Source organism: Orycteropus afer, unplaced genomic scaffold (genome assembly GCF_000298275.1).
Source record: "Orycteropus afer afer isolate SDZICR_OR568_19922 unplaced genomic scaffold, OryAfe1.0 scaffold00199, whole genome shotgun sequence".
Lineage (NCBI taxonomy): Eukaryota > Metazoa > Chordata > Mammalia > Tubulidentata > Orycteropodidae > Orycteropus > Orycteropus afer.
Genome location: NW_006921786.1, coordinates 5601962 through 5624922, shown reverse-complemented (window position 1 = coordinate 5624922; position 22961 = coordinate 5601962). Strand labels below are relative to the sequence as shown.

At 39.4% G+C, this 22961-nt stretch overlaps 1 protein-coding gene across 1 annotated transcript in view; it reads right to left on the bottom strand.

The window, feature by feature from the left end:
- Window positions 1-22961, bottom strand: part of MYOCD (myocardin) — a 101690-nt gene that overhangs the window by 70307 nt on the left and 8422 nt on the right. The window contains exons 2-4 of the mRNA XM_007948055.1: window positions 17359-17414; window positions 11227-11302; window positions 5465-5626 (exon numbers count right to left, since the gene is read on the bottom strand). Of these exons, the coding sequence (XP_007946246.1) occupies window positions 5465-5626; window positions 11227-11242 (178 nt within the window). The 5' untranslated portion in view covers window positions 11243-11302; window positions 17359-17414. The remainder of the gene's footprint in view (window positions 1-5464; window positions 5627-11226; window positions 11303-17358; window positions 17415-22961) is intronic.

Below are 22961 nucleotides of genomic sequence, written 5' to 3'. Positions count from 1 at the left end.
TTATGTAGATCTCTTAGGGTTTCTTGAAGTAGTCTTTTGTAGTTTTCTTTGTACAGGTCTTTTGTGTCCCTAGTCAGATTTATTCCCAAGTATTTTTTTTTTTTTTTTTTGGTAGCTATTGTAAATGGTATTGATTTCCTTATTTCCCAAGGCTGTAGATCTTTATGGAAGTAGATTACCTCATCTTCCTTCTGCAGAGCAGTTGGTGGGTTTGAACTCCCAACCTGCTTGTTAGCACTCAAATGCCTTATCCACTGCACCACAAGAGATCCTTAGGATTGAAGAAAAGTGGTTCTTTAATAAATTTCTGGAGCAAGAGGCAATGGTGGTTCAGTAACAGAATTCCCACCTTCCATGAATGACACCTGGGTTTAATTCCCAGCCAATGCACCTCAAGCCAGCCATTATCTATTTGTCAGTAGAGGCATGCCTGTTATGATGATGCTAAACAGATTTTAGAAGAGCTTCTAGATTAAGATGGCCTAGGAAGAAAGGCCTGGTGATGTACTTTTGAAGATCAGCCAAGGAAAACACTAAGGATTACAGTGGTGCGATCTCATTGTGCATGGGGTCACCATGAGTCAGGGGCTGACTCAGTGGCAGCTAACAATAACAATAAAATTTAAAGAAAGGAAAATAATGACTGAGCACTCTGCTCAGAACTTGTCAGAATCATGGAAACAACTGCAGAGGGGACCAGAAAATGTAAACACATCTGGGAAGGCACATGGATAGAGGACAGAAAATACACAAAGGCCAGGAAAATGATACACAGCACAGCCACAACAGTGGTCATCACCTCAGCAAGGAGTCAGTTTGGTCAAAAGAAGTAGCAAGTAAAAGAATGAGCCTGGATTATCATCACCAGTAGAACCCCTCTGTCTTTATGACATTTCATATTATGTTGCCACCTTTTCCATAAAACTTATGCACATCTGACAGAACATCACAAAAGATGCTGATTTCAGGTGCTGAGTAATAGGTGCTCATTTCTTATTACTGGTGTCCACTTCTGCTTCTGGACTTTCTTTGAATTAGGTCAATTAACAAGCTCCATATATTTCTCTAGCCAGTTGTTTCTTTATTGTTCACTAATTCCCTTGCCTTTATCTTACTGTATGTGAGAGTCTCATTTGTAGCTGTCTTCTCTTTTTATAGGAGCTCTGGTGGCACAGTGGGTAAGGTATTTGTCTGCTAACCAGAAGGTCAGTGGTTCAAACCCACCAGCTGCTCCACAGGAAGAAGATGAGACAATCTACCTCCATAAAGATTTACAGCCTTGGAAACCCCTATGGGGGTTGCTATGAGTCAGAATCATTTCAATGGCAGTGAGTTTGTTTTTTTGGTCTCTTTTTATACATCACCCTCTGGAACATGATTCTTAATATTCTGCTTTATTTCTTCTTTTTAAAATAGCATTTATCACTTTTAGCAAAATAATTATTTACTTGTTTATTATGTTTTTCTTTATTGTCTACATCTCCCACACTAGAATGTAAGCTCCATTAGATCAGGAATCTTAGTATATTTTGTTCACTGCTGTTTCTCAGAAGGAGCCCTGGTGGTACAGTGGTTAAGTATTGGGCAGCTAACTGAAAGGTCAGAGGTTCAAACACACCAGCTGATCCATGGGAGAGAGAGGTGGCAGTTTGCTTCTGTAAACATTACAGGCTTGGTAAGTCTATGGGTAGTTCTACTGTGTTCTATAGGGTTGCTATGAGTCAGAATTGACTTGACGGTAGTTTTTTTTTTTTTTTCCTTTTTCCCCCAGATGTGCCTCAAACACCTAGATGAGTTTCTTCCACTAGAAGATAATAAATATTTGTTAAGTGAAGATATATATGAAGCAAAGGGCAAGCTTTAGTTGAAATTCCCTTAAGTGCAGAAAACTCCCAGGTCTAGAGCTCTAGACCTCTTTCCTGAACTTTAGACCACAGAGCCCACTGTGTAATCACTCTCCATGGATTTCCTGTGGGCCTTTCAATGTCAACAATTCAAATAAGAATGACAAGAATTTATTACTTTTCCCAAAATCTTTTTTTTCCCCAGCAATAATAGTTATTCCCAGCAATAATCACAAAGTCTCATTTTCCCACTCATGTCCTCTATGTTGACAAATAAATGGTACTTTCATTTTCCCAAGAGAGAAAGTTTGGTGTCACCTTTGCCTCTTCCCTTTGTCTAAACCATCTTGTTCTATCCAACACTTAATCTTTCCAAATCAATGATCTCTCAGATCCTCTTTTTCCCACACCCACATCTATGACTCTTGTTTAGGCTTTCATCAGCTCTCATTGAATAAGCATCCTAATGGAACTCTGACTCTGTCCTGTCTCTCTTCAATCAACTTTTTACCCTGTGGCCAACCCACAGCCTAACATATTTACTGTCTGTTCTTTTAAGAGTTTGGACCTCTGCTCTAGTGGATGGTAGAGTAGCAGGATGGAATGAGTCTGTATTGAAAGAATTGCCAAAGGAAAGGCCCTCTCCCCAGACTATTGACTATTGATGAGCAAGAAATGAATTTCTATTGTCAAAACAAACAAACAAACAAAAAAACACCCCACTGCCTTTGAGCCAGATCTGACTCATAGCCACGCCTCCTAAGGTTTCCCAGGTGGTCAAGCCACCAACATTTTGTGGTTTCTGTAGCCCCTAGCATTATCCCAACTCATAAAGCAATAGATGTAAAATCCCAAAGAAAATACTAACAACTCATAAACTAGTAATTGTCTGCCATGTAGGAATTTTTTTTTTTTTTCTCCAAGAATGCAAAGATGATGAGGTATTAGGAAAAGTAGCATTGTCATATCAGGTCAAAGAAAAAAATCCATATGATCATCTTTAAGTACACGTTGGAAGAGCTTTTAAAAACCCAGCCTCCATTTTGCCAACTACTTTTAGGAGAATCACTTGCTTGCTCACTGCTGTAGAGTTGGATGCAACTCATAGTGACCCCTCCTCGGATTTCTGAAGCAGTATCACTATGGAAGTAGATTGCCTAAACTTCTTTCCAAGATTAGGAGAATAGAAATAGAAAATACTTTCTTAAAATATCTGGTGGTGTAGTGCCTAAGGCATTTGACTGCTAACCAGAAGGCTGGCGGTTCAAACCCACCAGCCATTGCTCAGAAAGAAGATTGGGCAATCCACTTCCCTAGAGATACCCCTTTGGAAACCCAAGGAGGGGTTGCTATGAGTAGAATCGACTTGATGGCAGTGAGTTTTTTAAACCAAACTAATGCCACATGTAGGCATGAACAACTAGAGAAATTGCCATTTAAGACTGAAACAAAAAAATATACATGTTATCATCAATATAACATTTTTGTTTCTACATATATAGCTTTTGCACAGAAATAAGGGGGAAAATGTCTAATAGAAAAAAGAGGAAAAGTCATAAACTACTAATAATCAGATTAAAATATATTAAAGATATATTTTAAAATTTAAATATATTAAGTTAAAAAAATTAAAATTAAACGTAAAATGTTATAGCTGATTAAAAATACAAGAAAGATGCAATTAAAATGAGAAGTTCTTTTTTTTTTTTTTGCCTATCATATAAGAACAAATAATAAATATATATGCATGGGATAGACTGCTTTAGGAAAAAATAAGACAGGCTAATGGAGATCTTTTCCTGTCCTACATTCTATTGAGTAAGGTCAAGATAGTGCACCTTTAAGGGCTCAAGGTAAGTCAAAAAAGTCCAAAGGCACAGGATGTTTAGAGGTAGAGGGAGAGTGAAGAAAGGGGGAAATTACCATGGGATATTTAGTGGGTGCTAATAGTGCCCAAGGAGCTCTGGTAGCATAGTGCCTAAGGCACTTGACTACTAGCCAGAAGGCTGGCGGTTCAAACCCACCAGCCACTCCTCAGAAGGAAGGTTGGGCAATCCTACTTCCGTAGTGATACTTCCTCGGAAACCCAAGGAGGGATAGCTATGAGTCAGGGCCAACTTGACGGCAAATAACAACAACAACAATAGTGCCTAAGACATTTGACTGCTAACCAGAAGGCTGGTGGTTCAAACTCACCACCAGCTCCTCGGAAGGAAGCTTGGGCAATCTACTTCCATAGTGATACCACCTCAGAAACCCAAGGAGGGGTCACTATGAGTTAGGTCTGACTCGACGGCACATAACAACAACAACAACAACAATGGATGGGTACATTGATTCTCTTAGGGTTCATACTTTCAAATTTTCAGGTTGCAAAGGCAAAGTTGATGTAGGCTCTGAATGGCTGACTAGGTGAAAGGAAGATGTTAGAATAAGTTTGTTAGAATAAGTTTGTAATAGTTACAATAAGTTTGATAAACTGCCTCTATACATACTTTTTGGCAACATGTCAAAATATTAGCTAGATATTGCTTATAAATATCAATGGCTAATCCTCAGGGCTCTGTGGTGTAACTGAGATACTGAAGTTTGCCAATGAGATGTTAAGCACCCTTAGAAAGTGGGATCTACTACCAAGATCTTTTTTCCCCCGTACTTTTCCCATCTAATTCCTCTATGAATGAATTTAGTACTCTCAGACTGTCTGGGTCTATTTAGTCTCAATTGTTCAAAAAAGTTCAAAAGATGATTTTACATAGTTTACAATGATAGAATTAATGTTGATGTTTCCTTGAGTATTTATTTGTACTTCAATCTTACAAAGCACACGTGCGTTGTTGAAGATTTTCACATGTTATACGACCCAAACCTCACTCCCAACAGCCAGTGAGTGGCATGATGGGTATTGTTATCTCCATTTCAGTGTTGAGGGAAATGAGGTTCAGAGAGAAGTGGTGATTTGGGCAAGCCTCAACACACAGTGCCAAACTGGTTTCACTCTAGGTATTCTGTATCTGATCCAGTGTTCTTTCCACTGTTACTAGTCCACCCCCTTTTAAAAGAAGGAGGCTAACGAAGGCTGGTAAGTCTTTGGATGGTAAAAATAGTTAATACCCTCTGCCACTAACCATAAAGTTAGAGATTCAAGTCCACCGAGAGGCATCTTGAAAGAAAGGCCTTGTGATCTGTTTCTAAAAAATCAACCATTAAAAACTCCATGGAACACATCTCTACTCTGACACTTATGAGACTGCCATTAGTCAAAGTTGACACGATGACAACTAGTAAAAGAAAGCTGTGACTTCCAAGCAATGAGGTTTCAAGAACTTTATAGGAAAGATATTTTAAGGATTAAATTAAGTCCCATTCTTAACCTGGCTGCCTAGAGCAAAACTGACCTTTGTTGACCCAGCTTGTACGAGATTTCAAGGGTGAGTGGACGTATGAGGATTCCTTCCTCACTCCCAGGACCTCTGCTTATGGGGAAAATCCTCGCACAGCAACTCAATGCTTGACTCTTATGTAATGAGAGGCTATCCCCATTAGAGCCCCTAGGTCATCAGAACCACCATCGCCTCAGAGTTTCTGAGCACTAGGGAGAGACAAGCCATTTGTTCTACCTTTAATGGCCTCTTTCACAGCAGAATCAACAGGGAGTATATTCTTCTCCACCAGCTCCAGAGGCCCTGGCCGGAGAGCAATCTTTTCATTAAGATCATCTGCAAGGCGGGCTCTTTTCAGCTTCATCTGAGTGGTTGGAATGGATCTCTCTGTTGTGGAGGCTGAAGGGGTGAAACGAAAAGGATTAAATCTAGAATTTGGTGTCTTTTGAAAAAAATTATATTCTTTTGCTTGTGGTCATGAAACATTGTGTCATCCTGTGCTTTACCATCCTAATAATTTTTCGACGCACTCATCATTATTTCACATGGATTAGCACCAAAGACAAGATACTTCCAAATAAAGGTAAATAGAGAATCAGGCCCACTTGCTTTGTGAGGCTTTGTGGAAAAATATGCCATTTGGTGATTCTATAAGCAGGCAATGTATGGCGCCTAAGGTGCTTGCTGACATTGAGCTATAGCTTTTGGAAAAGAATGCACTTTTTTTTTTTTTTTGGTGCATTCGTTTGGTTGGTATTGTTGGTATTGTGCCTGGCACAGGGTGAACCCCCAGTAAATCTTGCCTACCACTATAATTGGGGTCCCTGGGTGGTACAAAAGGTTAACAAGCTTGTCCACTAACCAAAAGGCTTGAAGTTTGATTCCACTCAGAGGTGCCTTGGAAGAAAGGTCTGGCAGTCTACTTTCAAAAAATCAGAGATTTAAAACCCTGTGGAGCACAGTTCTACTCTGACTCACATCTGGCCACCATGAGTCAGAATAGATTTGACACTTACTGGTTGGTTGGTAGGTTGTATAATAACTAGTTGTAATGAGACTTTTTAAGGGGTTTAGACTTGCCAGTGCTGTGATACTGACTATGTCACATGTCCTGGTCAGTCATGAAAGAAAAAAAAAACAAGTCCTTTAAAATGGCTAATTAATTAATTAAACAGAGGGATTTTTTAAGTAGAATTTTATTGGATTAGAAATGGCATACATGTATCTCCTGCTTTTCAAAAGTTCACTTTATGCTATTTCACTTTTAATGTTGAATTTCTCCTACAGGCAGTTTCTCATCATCTGGGGGTGAGAAAGTTCACCTGCAAAGTCTTAAATCCACCTGTATACGGCTGACACTGAATCTCTGCTCTAGGTTAGGTCCTACCTCATTTCTGTGAAAGATCTTGGGTGAAAATCTAGCCAACTAGTTATTGTTGTAGTTAAGACCTATATACTATATACTCATTGTCAAAATAGTGAAAACATTAAAAAAGTATACAAAAGTAGATGAAAGATTTGGGAAACTCACCACATAGAGTCTACTCTTTTTTTTACAGTGGGTGTCTTTTATAAGCTATTTGTATTTATTGTTATATGTATATTCCTTTTTTCCAAGAATTTGACTATAAATATAGTTTATGGTTTTATTTTTTCTTCCCTAAATTTCACTTTAAATATAGTTGGGCCTTCTGCTCTTCTCATCAGACATAATACTGTAAGATTTTTCTCATTGAATAGTTATTCTTTGAAAGCCTTATTTTAATGGGTACAAGATATTCAATCATATGGATATTCCATTATTTATTCAATCAGTCCTCTATTATTGGACATTTCACTGTTTTCAATTTTTTGCCATCAAGTAATTCCATGATAAGCATCCTTGTATTTAAGTATGCCTGATTATTTTCTTTGGACAAAATGCCAGAAATTGAATCACTGGGTTAAAGGGTGGGTACATTTTTGAGGATCTTGATGCATGTTGCCAAATTGCCTTCTAGAAATGCTGACCCAACTTGCTCTCCCACCAGCAGTGTATGAGAATGCATGTTTTCCCATACTCTTGCCACATAATACTTTTATTTTTATCTACCAATTTGATAATTGAAGTCTATATCTCATTTGAAATAGCATTTCTTTGATTATTTGTACAGCTGTGAATTATGAAGATGCTGACACAACAGCTGCTTCCAGGCTGCTAGACACCACTGCAAAGAGGTAAAATTTCTATTTGTCACCTTTTCTTGGGAAACACCCTCCCTTATCCCTCTTAGAATACTCAGTACCCATTGGTTACCTTTTCCAGGTCAATGCCTCACATCTACTGAGGCCTTCCTTTGAGTTCTAAACTGTCCTCTCCTCTCTTCCCAACCCTGTCAATGTTCTTAAGCATTCTGGAGACAGTTCTTTGTTTGATAACACTCCACCGATTCCAGGATTGGAAGAGGCTAGGTCTTGAGAAACCAGACTAAAGCAGAAGTGATGCTGATCAAAGGACCAATATTCACAACTTTCATTATATTTCAGGAATTCCATGCTATTTAAAGGTAATATAGAGTCTTGCAAGGAAATCTACATGCTAGAGCCACAGTGCTCAGTGCCTCTAGACATGCTGTTCCCTTGGCCTGTGATACCCTTCTGCCTTTCTTTTCCTGACTCAGCTTCCAGGTTTTAGCTCATTTCCCCACTCTTCTTCTTTCTGGTCTGATTTAGATGCCCCCTTTCTCTGATTCTCCTGCATGTATCCACAACACTATGCATTTTCTCTCTTTTCATGATGGATTATGATAGCTGAGTTTCATTTCTGTTTCCTCTATTATACTATGAGAATCCTTTGTGGGGAGAAATCTTATTCATCACTGTATCCACAGGATCTCACATAAAAGCCAGCCCCTAGTAGACATCCAATACAGTGTTCATGCAATGAAATAATACTTTACAACAAACTGTCCTATTAGGATTTGGACTCTTATTTTCACTGTGATTTACGTAAAAGTTTACAGATCAAATTCATTTTCCATATGACAGTTCATATATAACTTGTTTCATGATATTGACATCAATTCTCCACAATATAATAGCTCTCTTCCCATTTCCTCCCCGGAGGTTACCTCTTTCCTGTGTCCTTCCCTCCTATGCACTCTCCCCACTCCCAGCTGTCTTCCTGTGTAAACACTGCCCTTCCTTCTCCCATGAATAATTGCTCCAAGGAGTGTATCTACCCAATATAAATGTTCACGCCTGTCTATTGTTTGGCTGGAAGCCACAGGAGTGAGTTCAGTTCCAGGCCTGTAGGGTAACTAGGGACCATAGTCTCAGGGGTCTCAGTAGGCCCTAACAGACTAGGAAACCTGGTGGTTTTTTAATTTTTTTTTAATGATTTTTACTTTTGTTCCACATTGTGCTCCCACTCTGTCCAGGATCTCCTACAACAATTCTCTTCCAAGTTGTTGACAGTGGTAGCTGGGCACCATCCAGTTCTTCTGGTCTCATGGTCATATAGGATGAGGATTGCATGGTCTACTAGTCCCTTGGACTAATTGTTTTGGTGCTTGGGTTTTCCTCATTATTCTTTGCTCTGGATAAAGAGAGACCCATCATTGCATCTAGATGGCTGCTTGCAAGCTTTTAAGATCCCAGTCATTACTCACCACAGAAGGAAGAATGTAGAACAATGTTTTTGTGTAGTATGTTACCCCGATTGAGCTTGATGTCCCTAGTGACCATGGTCCCGAGCCCACAGGTCCAACTACTTTTTCCTTCAGGGTAGCTGGCTGTGACCAAGCAGTGCCCACAACCTTGCCCTTTGTCTGTTCTACTATAAACCTAGACATTCTTACAGCACCTACAAATACACACATTTTTGGCCAGCCTTATACATGGTCATGGGCATACTCCCCGCTGCCTAGACATACCTGATCATTCACCCTGTGCACTCATCTATCCATCCATAGATCAATGCTTGCCATCACTGACAATGCAGTAGTACTATACATGCAAAAAGTATACTATACATCGTTGTTGTCTGTACCTCCCTTGTACCTCTCTCTGTCTTCCTTTTCCTCAGTACCACTGTGTTGATTACTCACTTTTGGTACATAGCCCTTCCCTTCACTGAAATCAATATTTGTCTCTACCTATGTAGCAGTGTTCCCCCACCCCCCTCCCATCCTTAGTCCCCAACAAAGAAAGTTTCCTTCCATATATAAAAATTCCCTTAACTTTTTACAATAGTGAACTAATACAGTATTATTTGTCCTTCTGTGGGTTTGGACTCTTTGAAGGTCAGGATCAGTGACCTAGGGGATTCCTATCTCAATGAAGGGAGCTCACAGAGCAGAAGTGTTTCCTTTTTCAGTCAGATGTCAAATTATCAAGGCCAGTAAGGTGTTTCTCCCATTTTACACTCCCCAACATAGTTATGGCACCCCAGGAGAACTTGGTGATCAGCATCAATTTTTTTCAGATTGTCATTTCCTGCACACCAGGACTTGCATTCAGTGGCATTACCAAGGTTGGTATCACCCAGTGTGATTAACTCATGGTGTCACCACCCCCAGCCATACATGAGTCTCCACCTATACCAGACCATATGGAATCCTTACTAATGTTTACTATCGATTTTAATTATAGAATAATATATGATAAATATACTTGTAAATTGTTTAAATGTAATATTTTTTATTACATGAATAATACCAATAAAATTGTTTTGTAAAAGCTTTCTGCATTGAATGACATTATTAGAAACTGAGCAGACATCTTTTTTATTTTTAAATTTTCTCCTTTCCTTTAATTACTATTTCATTCTCAAAAAAGTTACTGATATAGGTTCATAAACACTAATAACCACAATATTGTAGCTAAAATATAGAAAATTTGATAAAATCAGTGACTATAAAAACACTGGCATCATCAAAATAACAGCATGTGCTTATAGCACGTGCAGACAAAACCACGTCTCAAGGTGTCATTGTAATTGGGTAATAATGACAGCTCTGACCCAGTATATTAGGTGATTCAAAAAGTAAATTAGCATAGAATTTTAGCCTTGTAGATATATCAATACATGTAAGCTGGGCTTATGAAAAATGCTTTTGTTATTTTAACTAAGTACAGCAATAGTTTTATAAAAACAATACATTTCTCCTGAAGCACTCCACAAAAATCTTATTCACATTCATTTTGGTTTCACCTTCTCTGGCAGTGTTACCCGATGTGGTTTGCACCCCCCCCAACACTTCTAGTGATGCCACTGCTTGCATAGCAATTACCTACTGACTATAGAAGCAGCTAGTGGACCCCAATCATGTTCCCAAATGAATATATACATTTATATTTTCCAGGTTAATAATAATTGGCAACATGTGTTGGACATTTCCTATGCATTAGATATTTCAGAATATAATACCTAGGCAATTCAGAATATAATACCTCATTTAATCATTGCATTTTATCTTAAGAGGTTATTATCTCCGTTTTACAGCTATTATAGTCTCTATTTTACATATAAGGAAACTGAGCCTCAGAGAATTTACATAATTTTCCCAGGCCTTAGAGTTAGGAGAAGTCACTGGGTGGTGCAAATGGTTAACTGCTAACTGAAAGGTTGGAGGTTCAAGTTCACCTGAAGGTGTTTTGGAAGAAAGGCCTAGGGATCTACTTCTGAAAAATTAAAGATTGAAAACTCTATGGAGCACAGTTCTACTCTGACATACATGGGGTTGCCATGAGTCAGAAATGACTCCTTGGCAACTGTTTTTTTTGTTGTTGTTGTTTGTTTGTTTGTTTGCTGCATAGTTAGGAAGTGCCACAGCTGAGATGTGAACCCAAATCTGATACCTTCTTAACCGTTGTATAGCCTCCCACTTGGATTGTTTACGTGATGTAAACATTGCTTTGTCATGACAGAGGAGACATTTTAAAGAGACAGAGAGTTCTAGAAACATAACCCACCATTCAATGAGTACCTCCTGGCATAGGATTTAGTGTAGTCTTACCTTGGAGTATGTGCATATTAACCAAGTCAGCACTTTCTGATCTGTTTCTGACCTTGTGCTTCAAGTGGTCCTCAGTCTGTAGAAGACAAACATAGAATAAATTCTGGAATCAGTGTCAGTAAATAAGATGTATAGTTGAATCATTTAGGTTTAACTTTAAAACATCTCAGGTTCTCTCAAAGGGGAAAAGTACAAATATCCCTGGTCTCTCTCTCTCTCTCTCTCTCTTTTAAATATTCCTGAATTTGAGAACATTATTTACTATTTTCCCTCAGCTAAAATCATTGAGTATTTACTGAGTCAGGGAAATACTTCTGAAGGTTGTCATAGATGATGGTCTCCTAATTTTTGATGAAGGAATATTTGAAGTAATTTTAAGATGGCCAAATAAGATTAAGAGGTAGATAGCTTTGGTCTATGTCAGGGCTACAAACTTGAATACTTCCAGGGACTAAGTAAGGAACATATAAGTAAAATGGTGATGATACCAAGCTGCTTGTAATATAATCAGTCCTTTTATATCAGTCCCAAAATCACTAGGTTTTCAGAGATGAAATATTGCCTAAATCTTTCTTGTATAACATGATCACATACACTCTTCTCCCTTTATTCACCTAACTTTTCTTTTAGGAAATGCTAGAATATAAAGCATGTAAATTCAGACCTACAATGAGTTGGAAGGACACTTAGAGATGTGTTATTTATGGAGTTTCATCATCTCTTTAATCATGGAGCTCTCTGTAGAGATGACATAGACAATAGCAAGGGCAAAACTGCACCTCAGATCCCTGATTTTTGCTGTTGTTGTTGTTAGCTGCCATCAAATAGACCACTGATGCTTGTGATCCGTAAGGCTGATTTTCAGAAGTAGATCATCAGACCTTTCTTCCTTTGTTTGGAAGCTCCTTTGAAGCTGGCTCAGCAACGTACAACATCAGTCCTCCACTGATAGACACATAGTGGCTGCACATGCGGTACATAGGATGGGGATCCAATCCAAGTCTAGAATGTTGTTGTTGTTGTGTGGTGCCATTGAGGTGGCTCCAATTCACAGCGACCCCATGTACAACAGAACAAAACACTGCCCATCCTGTGGTATCCTCACAATCCTTGTTATTCTGGAGCCTATTGTTGCAACCACTGTGTCAATCCATCTTGTTGAAGGTCTTCCTCTTTTTTGCTGACACTCTACTTTACCGACCATGATATCCTTCTCCAGGGAATGGTCCCTTCTGACAACATGACCAAAGTAGGTAAGACAAAGGACAGATTTGTTCGTTCTCTGGCAGTCTATGGTATTGTCAGTATTCTTCATTAACACCACGATTCAAAAACATAAATTCTTCTTCAGTCTTCTTTTTTCATTTCCAGCTTTCACGTGCATATGAGAATATTGAAAATACATGACCATGGCTTAATCTTCAAAGTAGAGCTCTGGTAGTATAGTGTCTAAGGTGCTTGACTGCTAACCAGAAGGCTGGTGGTTCAAACCCACCAGCCACTCCTCAGAAGGAAAGTTGGGCCATCTACTTCCGTAGTGGTACCACCTTGGAAACCCAAGGAGGGGGCACTATGAGTCGGATCCAACTCGACGGCACTTAACAACAACAGTCTTCAAAGTGACATCTTTGTTTCTTAACATTATAAAGAGGTCTTTTGCAGCAGATTTTCCCAGTGCAATATGATGTCTGATTTCCTAACTGTTGCTTCCATGGGTGTTGATGGTGGATCCAAGTAAAATGAAATCCCTGACAACTTCAGTCTTTTCTCGATTTATCATGATGTTGCCTATTGGTCCAGTTGTGAGGATTTTTGTTTTCTTACTATGTTGAAGTATAATCCATACTGCAGGCTGTACTCTTTATTCTCCATCAGTAAGTGCTTCAAGTCATCTTCATTTTCAGCAAGCAAGGTTGTGTCATCTGCATTTTGCAGGTTGTTAATGAGCCTTCCTCCGATCCTGATGCCTCATACTTCATATAGTTCAGCTTGGGCTCAGCATTCACATTGCATACATATGGTGAAAGGATACAACCCTGATGCACACCCTTCCTGATTTTAAACCATGCAATATCCCCTTGTACTGTTCGAATGACAGCCTCTTGGCCTATGTACCAGTTACTCATGAGCACAATTAAATGTTCTTGAATTCTCATTCTTTGCAATATTATGCATAATTTGTTATGATCCACACAGTCATATGACTTTGCATAGTCAATAAATCACTGTCTTTCTGGTATTGTTTGCTTTCAGCCAAGATCCAGCTGACATCAGCAATGATATCCTTTGTTCTCTCCCATCTTCTGAATCCAGCTTGAATTTCTGGTCTAGCCTATGGAAAAAAACCAAACCCATTGGCAATGAGTCGATTCTGACTCATAGAGACCCCCACTGTGTTTCTGAGGTGTTAAATCTTTACAGAAGTGGATTGCCCAGTTTTCCTTCTGGTTAGTAGTCAGATGCCTTAGGCACTTTGCTATCAGAACTCCTTCTAGCATTGTTGCTGTTGTTGTTATATGCTGTGAGTTGGACCTGACTCATAACGACCCCTCCTTGGGTTTCCAAAGTGGTATCCTTTCGAGGAGTGGCTGATGGGTTTGAACCACCAGCTTTCTGGTTATCAGTCAAATGCCTTAGGCACTACGCCACCAGAGCACCTCCTCCTAGCATGTTGTTGTTGTTGTTGTTATGTGCTGTCAAGTTGGACATAACTCATAGCAACCCCTCCTTGGGTTTCTGAGGCAGTATCACTATGGAAGTAGATTGCCCAACCTTCCTTCCAAGGAGTGGCTGGTGGGTGTTGTTCATTGTTGATATGTGCCATGGAGTCCACCTGACTCATAGTGACTCCTAAGAATTCTACTTCTGAACCACCACTGCCCTGTTCCTGATTTCTAGTTCTTGACTTTTATCTCACTAGATCTTCTTTTGGGAGCATTAAGTTTGGTTTTTGGGTTTGCTTATTTGACACCTGAGAGGGATCTGGAGATCACTACAGTTTTGGGAGAAGAAAGTTTGCTGTTCTTTGTTATTCTCCAAGTAGTGGAATTCACTTCCATTTGCAAGCAACTTTGAAGAGTTGTAGAAACCTGCTCCTCATCTCCAACTACAGACTACTTATGAGACTAAAACTCTTAGACAAAGAAATCCCAGCACAAAGATACCCCCTTTGTCTTTCCTTCTCATTCAATAAACAACTGATGTTTGTGAAACAGTACTTATATATAATTAATGAAATCGGGCTTCAGATATTTGTTATGAAGCTGTGGAAAGTATGCTAATTTTTTCACCTAAAATGATTTAAAAAAAAAAAAGAAAGAAAAAAGAAAGCCAAAACAAACAAACAAGCAAAAAACAAAAAGGAAAATAAATAGAATTCCTTTTGCTTTTACAACTCACTGCCATCAAGTAGATTCTGACTCATAGCAACCTTTAGGACAGAGTAGAACTGCCTCATAGGGTTTCCAAGGCTGTAAATTTTTAAGGAAGTAGATACCCTCATCTTTCTCCTGCAGAGATGCTGGTGTATTCAAATCACTGAAATTTTGGTTACCAGCCAAATGCATTAATCACTACGCCACCAGAGCTTGTTGTTGTTAGGTGATGTTAAGTTGGCTCTGACTCAAAGCAAACCTATGTACAACAGAACAAAACACTGGTCATGTGCCTTCTTCACAATCCTTGCTAAACCTGAGCCTATTGTTGCAGCTACTGTGTCAATCCTCCTTGCAGAAGGTCTTCCCTTCTTCACTGACCATCCACTTTACTAAACATGATATCCTTCACCAGGGAATGGTCCTTTCTGACAACATGACAACATGACCAAAGTAGATGAGATGAAGTCTGGACATTCTCACTTCCAAGGAGCATTCTGGGTACACTTCTTCCAGGATAGATTTGTTTATTCTTCTGGCAGTATTTTCAGTATTGTTCACCAACACCACAATTCAAAAGCATCAACTCTTCTTCGGTTTTCGTTATTCATTGTCCAGCTTTCACATGCATATGAGATAATTGAAAATATTATGGCTTGGCTTAGGCACACCTTAGTCTTCAAAAAGACATCTTTGCTCTTCAGCATTTTAAAGAAGTCTTTTACAGTTTGCCCAGTGCAATACATCATCTGATTTCTTGACTGTTGCTTCCTTTGGTGTTGATTGTATATGTAAGAAAAATAAAATCTTTGACAACTTCAAACTTCAATCTTTTCACCATTTATCATGATGCTGCTTGTTGGCCCAGTGGTGAGGATTTTTATTTTCTTTCTGTTGAGGTGTAATCTATACTGGAGACTATAGTCTTTGATCTTTATCAGTAAGTGCTTCAAGTCATCCTCACTTTCACTAAGTAAGGTTTTGTCATCTGTATATTGCAGGTTGTTAATGAGTCTTCCTCCAATCCTGATGCTGTATTCTTCTTCATATAGTCCAGCTCTTTGGCTTATTTCCTCAGCATACATAGTGAATAAATATGGTCAGAGGACACAACCCTGACACACACCCTTCCTGCAAATATGCTGTTTCCATAAATCCTGCCTTATGTTTGAATTGGATTTTTAAAAGTCTGACTGTTGCTAAGAAAGGACTGTATTGAAAAGTAAAGCAACTTGCAAACCAACTTTACTTTCCTTTTTCATGTCTTTTTGGTGGTCGGTGCATCCTTGCCATGTTGTGTTACTGTTGTTAGGTGATATCAAGTCAGTTTTGATTCACAGCAACCCAGTATACAATAGAATGAAGCATTGCCTGATCTTGTGCCATTTTTGCAGTCATTGCTATGCTTGAGCCCATTGTTGCAGCTACTGTGTCAATCCATACTGCTGAGGGTCTTCCTTTATTGACCCTCCACTTTACCAAGCATGATATCCTTCTCCAGGGACTAGTCCCTCCTGACATCTCCAAAGTATGTGAGACAAAGTCTCAGCATCCTCACTTCTAAGTAGGATTCTGGCTGAGCTTCATCTAAGACAGATTTGTTTGTTCTTCTGGCAGTCCATGGTATATTTAATATTCTTCGCCAGCAGTATAATTCAAAGGCATCAATTATTTTTCAATATTCCTTATTCATTATCCAGCTTTCACATGCATATGAAGTGATTGAAAATACCATGAGTTGGATCAGGTGTACCTCAGTTTTCAAAATGGTGTGTTTGCTTTTTAACACTTTAAAGCAGTCTTTTGCAGCAGATCTGCCCAGTGCAATACATTGTTTCATTTCTTGCCTGTTGCTTCCATGGGCATTGATTGTGCCATGAGCCCCCCACATGAGAAAGATTAGGACCATTTTTTTTTTAAATTGTGATTTGGGTGAAAGTTTACAGAGCAAATTCATTTTCCATACAACAGTTCATACACATTTTGTTTCATGACATTGATTGCAAATCCCCATATTGTAACAGCTGTCTTCCTACTTCCTCCCTGTGGTTACCGTTTCTCTGTGCCCTTCTTTCTTATGCATTCCTGCCTTCTGAGCTATCTCCCTGTGCAAATACTGCCCTTCTGAAATACCATGGTTGATTGGGAACATTCTTTTAAATTAAAAAATAACACTAACAGTTAACAAATAATCTAAAAATATCACTAATATTAAAAGCTAATATTGTTGTTATTATTATTAGCTGTGGTGAAGTCAGTATGCACTCATGGTGACTCCTTGCTCAACACAATGAAATGCTGCTTGATCCTGGGCCATTCCTGTGATTGGTTACAGATTGGACTGTTGTGATTCATAGGATTCTCGTTGGCTGATTTTCAGAAGTAGATCACTTAGGGCTTTCTTCCTATTGTCTTAGCCTGGAAGTTCTGCTGAAACCTGTTCAGCATCATAGCAACACAGAAGCCTCCAATGAGAGTTAGGCAGTAGCTGTGCAAGAGGTGTATTGGCTGAGAATTGAATTTGGATCTCACGCCTGTAAAGAGAGGGTCCACTAAACCACCACTGCTTCTCAAAGCTAATATAATGGATACTATTTCAATGGCTTTCAGTTAATAAGAGTCAGATTCCATATAGTTTTGAGGCAGGCATCTTGATTGAGTTTACTTTAGGAATTCTACATGCTTTAGTCAAAGTTTAGCATTTAGAGATGCACACCCTGTAGGCTGAGTCCAGGAATAAGCAGTTTGCAAAAATTACCTTGTCACTATCCAAATTTTTCCTTTGCTCATGGAATTCAGTTGGACTTTTCAGTGCTGAAACAGAAAAACAAAGGCATGAGCAGAGTAGGGGTTAGAAGCATCAATCAGCATCAGAGTATTGGCTGGTGTGCTTGCTGAGCTATGCAGAATGTGGAAGTGATTGCCTTTATCAGGCCAACAAGCAATTAAAGAGGAAAGGCCTAGAGGACACCAGCTCTCCTAAAGCCATGGCATATATAGAAAGGCAGGATTTAGGCCTAAAACAGGAGAAGCAGTAGAGGCAGAATATGCAACAGGAAGAGATGGTGGAGGCAGGGCATTCCAAGTTCCTGTGGAAATAGAGGAGCCTGTAGGAAACTAGAGATGGAAGTAATGCTTCTTTTTGAAGTAGACTGGGATAGCTAAGACCTTCTTTGGCTTCACTCTGCCCTTGGATGTAAAAGCCTCGTGATAGCTGTGATCTGCATGTGATGTTTATATTGTAGGAAGGAATTTGTATTTTGGATGAGGTGCAAATGGCTTATCCAAAGCCATTAGATAATGACTGGTTGATCAGGCACACACAACCAAGATTTTGAGTGAGAAACACAGAACCAGACTTTGAGGGCTGGAAGGGACCTTGGAGACCATGACGTCTTTCTCCTACTCCATATAGAATGGGGAAACTGAGGTCCACAGATATTGACTGACAGAGTCACACAATCAGGGCTAGGAGCATAGGTTTTCTGATATCCATAGCCTCTTTCAAGGCATGATATTAAAAAAAAAAATTGAACCCCTAGGAGACACTAGCCCATCGTAGCACAAAACCAAAAACCAAACTCACAGCCATCAAGTCAATTCTGACTCATAGTGACTCCCATTGAGTTTCTGAGGCAATATCTTTACAGAAGTATATTGCCCCATCTTCCTTCTGCAGAGCAGTTAGTGGATTTGAACCACCAACCTTCTGGTTAGCAATCCAATGCCTTAGGCACTGTACCATCAGAGCTCCTTCTATCACAGCACACTATAGTTTTAAAGAACCTGGATGACTGCATCAGTGTCAACTGGTGGGATCCAGCTCTTCTTTTTCTACTACATATGCTGTTTCTCATGACTGTGTCATGAGACTTTGGTGAACTTTTTTTTTTTTTTTTTAATTGTGATTTGGGTGAAAGTTTACAGAGCAAATTCATTTCCTATACAGCAGTTTACATACACTTTGTTTCATGACATTGACTACAATTTCCCACAATGCAACAGCTCCCCTCCCACTTCCTTCCCATAGTTACCTCTTCCCTGTATCCTTCCCTCCATGCACTCCTGCTCCTTGAGCTGTCTCCCTGTCCATAGAGAGCCCTTCTGTCTCCCATGATTGTTCTCTCCAAGGAGTGTATCTACCTAGTGTACATGTTCACCTCATATACCTGTCTTTTGTTTGGCTGGAAACCACAGGAATGGGTTCAATTCCAGACCTGAAGGGCAGCTATGGGCCATAGTCTCAGTGGTTGCATCAGGGTCTATCAGACCAGCAAAACTGGTCCTTTTTTTTTTTTTTTTTAAATGAGTTTTGTTCCACATTATTCTACCACTCTATCCAGGATTTCCTACATAGATCCTCCTCTGAGTGTTTGACAGTGGTGGTTGGGCGCCATCTAATTCTTCTGGTGTCATAGTCATATATGCTGAGGATTGACTGCATGGTTTACCAGTCCCTTGGACTAATTGTCTCCATGCATCTTTGGTTTTCTTCATTCTTTGTTCTGAACGAGGAGAGACCCATCATTGCATCTAGATGGCTGTTTGCAAGCTTTTAAGATCCTAGTCACTACTCGCCAAACTTGGATGTGGAACAATGTTTTGTGTAGTATGTTATGGAGTTTGGTGAACTCTTTTGACTCAGCAAAGGAAATGAACATTATTCTGCAAAACTCTACATTGTTATTAGTTTTCCTGATCTCATGGAACAATCTTAAACAAAAGCCATGAACAATCACTTTTCATTGTAAGTAATGAGGTTAATGAAAAGTCACAAAAGTGCATTGATATTTTCTGACAATTGAGTCTGAACAAGTTGATGAATCACGTGATTCTGAGTTCTAATATTGCTCCAATGGATGTCCAATCTTACGCTATGGGCAGTGAAATGTTTTCTCAAACCTAGGCTGGCATGAAAGTTGAGTTGCTGGCCACATAGGAACTTGTGTCTGTGTGTGTATATGTGTGCACATATGTGAGTGTGTGTGTGTGTGAGAGAGAGAGAGAGCCTGTGTGTGAGTATGCCTCATTCAGCCTTTAAAATTATACTAAATTGGAGCACTGTTTGCAGAAGGACTTGTTGGACTTTCACCAGAGTCAGTTGTAGCTCTGGTGTCTAGTAGAACATATTATCCTCTATTTAGAAGCCTACTAGGGAAGCTACTGAAGCATGCTCCTTACAAATCTCCCTGCCTCACCAAAGGAACTTGCAGAATAATCTTAGCTGGCCCATCTGGGCCAATTATAGATTACAAGCTCTTCACTTTGACCATAGATCAAGAGGCTTCCCTTCTTGTAGGAAGGAAAAATGAATATGTTGCTTGAATATCACATTTTTCACTAGTCTTACATCAGATTTTCTTTGTTTGTTGCTTTCCACTCTTAAAACAGCCTTCTCTGTAAAACCTGTCACCTGAGATGTCCTTTTCTCATTTCTCTTCATTCCATGCCTCTGAGAAGTCTTTTGGAGACATGTGAAGTTTTACTGCATTACTCATACATCTCTGGTTTTGTTCTTGTCATTATCTTTTAGTAAGGAGCAGTCCTTTCTTGCTTTTGATCAGTTTCAACTTTTATTGAGACTCTTCTGAAAAACAATTCCCTTCTCTCCAGGCAACAAGATCATATAACTTCTGCTTTAAATCCAGTGAACCCTTATAAATCTGCCTAAAATCAGTACAAACATATTTTCACCTGTCGTATAGCCTGGTGGTCATTTAATTAGGCATTACGTGTTAGTGTGGCTAATCACTTCCATGATCCAGAAAAGGACTTGATCTTAGTATTACCTTGTTAAGTGGTTAAAAAAAATAGCACATCCTTTTCCTCAATAAGTCCTTCCTAAAGGAAATGGTATATTTCTTGAGCTATCCTTTACATTCCAAACTCAATTGGTTCTAATGGGACTTGGGGTTTGGGGGAGGTTGTTTGGTCTTTTTTGTGCCCAAGACTTTTCAAATTTTATTAACAGGGTTTGTTAATTGTTCTAAGAAACATTGCATTTTCTGTAGAGCTATAATTCATCACTTCTCAGTATTAATTACTCCCCTGTGAAATGAATCACACAGTCCAATTCTCTGATACCAGGAGAAAAAATGTCTTCCAGATTCTTTTACCACAGGGTGAGAGAAGCTATGTCCATTTAACAAGGACTTTGGAAGAAAGCGAAAGAGGTTCACACACTGTATTTTGCTACATGCTGTTCTCCTTGCCACTCCGTGGAAGGAACATTGGGCAATCTACTTCCATAGTGATAACTGCATCAGATAAGGAAAGGTCGCTATGAGTTGGATCTGACGCCACAGCTGTGGGTTTGGTTTTGGTTTTTATTCTCCTTGGGGCTTAAGAGGTGTTAATATGGCGGCTCTGGCTTCATGTCAGACTACTCTGCCATGGCCTTGGAATAGATATTTGCCTGTTCCTGTGACTCCAGAGAATGTGGGTGTTAGTGACCTCCCCTAATGGACTGGCAGAACTATAATGCTTCCCACCCCATCACTAGTTGGCTTTTTGGAAAATACATAAAGGACCTTTTTTTGCTGCCAGCTCCGGGAATATCAAATGGCAACATTATGTATTTAAAAGACATTGACATTTAAGATTGACAAGAAATTTGGGTTTCTAAATTGAAATAATAACTTAATGTGATTTCAAATTAAAATATGGTTATAAATTTAGTCAGCCACACATCTAACTCATTTCCCCTGGAGGAAGATTAATCTCTTCTCACAAGGGAATTCATGTTCTCGCCTCAGAGTTTAGTTTCGCTGTTCCTATTTCTGTCCCCACAGCTCTAGCTAATTTAGGTCAGCTGTGTTTATAAACATTTGCTTACTTAGAGCTCAGAAAAAGATTCTGAGATAGGAACAGGCCTCCTGCAGTCCCCTGCTCTACACTCTGTCCGCATTCTTCCAATTTGTTGTTGCTAATTGTCATAGAGTCAGGTCAGACTCATGGTGATCTTATGCATAACAGAGCAAAAAGTTTCCTGTCCTGTGTCATCCTCAAGATTATTGGTATAGGATCCCAGGAAAAGAAGAAATTGACCACTCAGTGAGGCCACTGAGAAGTCAGTTAAGTAAAGGGGTCTGACTCTTCAGTTCAGAGTAGGTACCTGGTGGTGGGCAGCAGCTCTGGTAGCAGAGGCAGGACTGTGCTTTCTTGGTGAGCCTAACTCCTCTCACAGGAGTTCCTCTCTACAGGCCAGGCAGGGCTTGAATCCTGGGAGAGAACCCAGGTCCATTGGTTATGAGAGATAAGGACCAAGAGGCAATATATTAAAGAGCTAGAGTTCTGGGACAGCAACTAGAGCATTACTCTCAAACTGGCCATTCAGCACCATCTGGAAACTTGTTAGAAATGCACATTCTTGGGGTCCATCATAGATTTACCAAATCAGAAAGTTAAGGGTGGAATCCAGCAACCTGGATTTTAACAAGCCCTCCAGGGTATTCTGGTGATGTTCAAGTTTGAGAGCAACTACTCTGAAGTTGATAAGGGCATTTTTTCCTTGGAAATCTAGGAGTTCAAAAAGATAGTAGTGGATTTCCAGGACTTATTGTTAATATTTTTTAAAAATCAACAAAAACTTCAGTATATTTATCCAGAGAAAGGCTGCAGAAGTTAATCACTTTTCATTGCTTCTCCCTAGAGTCATAGCAACTTGGTTTACTACTGGTTGTTCTGATCAAAAAGTGCTGGCTGATACATTTATATACCATTAATTGATTAAAAACAGATGTAGGGAGCTCTCGTGGCATAGTGCCTAAGGCATTTGCCTGCTTACCAGAAGTTCAAACCACCAGTCATTCCTCAGATGGAAGACTGGGCAGTCTACTTCTGTAGAGATACCACCTTGGAAAATCAAGGAGGGGTTGCTATGAGTTGGATTTGACTCGACGGCAGTGAGTTTGGTTGTTTGGCTTTAACGTATGTAGGGATTCTTTTGGAGAAGACAAAACTGTTTCAAACATAAGATCCATGACAATTACAGGTGTAATTAAAGAAGTCCTATGTGACTAAAGCTTTGGGAATCATCAGTTTCTGCTCTGTCCTGGCTTTGCTATTTATTCTTGGTTATAACTTTGAGAAGTCTGGCAGTCTCCTTGTGTTCTCAGTTTCTCACCTATAAAATGGGCCTAGTAATGCTTGTTCTCTCTTTGCCTCACGTTTAAAGACAAATTAGACCATAAGTACTTTTCTTCCAAGCAAATGGGATACATCATATGTATAAATGATAGCATTTGGGAAATCTATTACAAATAAAAAATAGCTTATTCAGTGTCTAAATAATCATCTTAGGAGCTCTGGTAGCATAGTGGCTAAAGCACTTGACTGCTAACCAGAAGGCTGGTGGTTCAA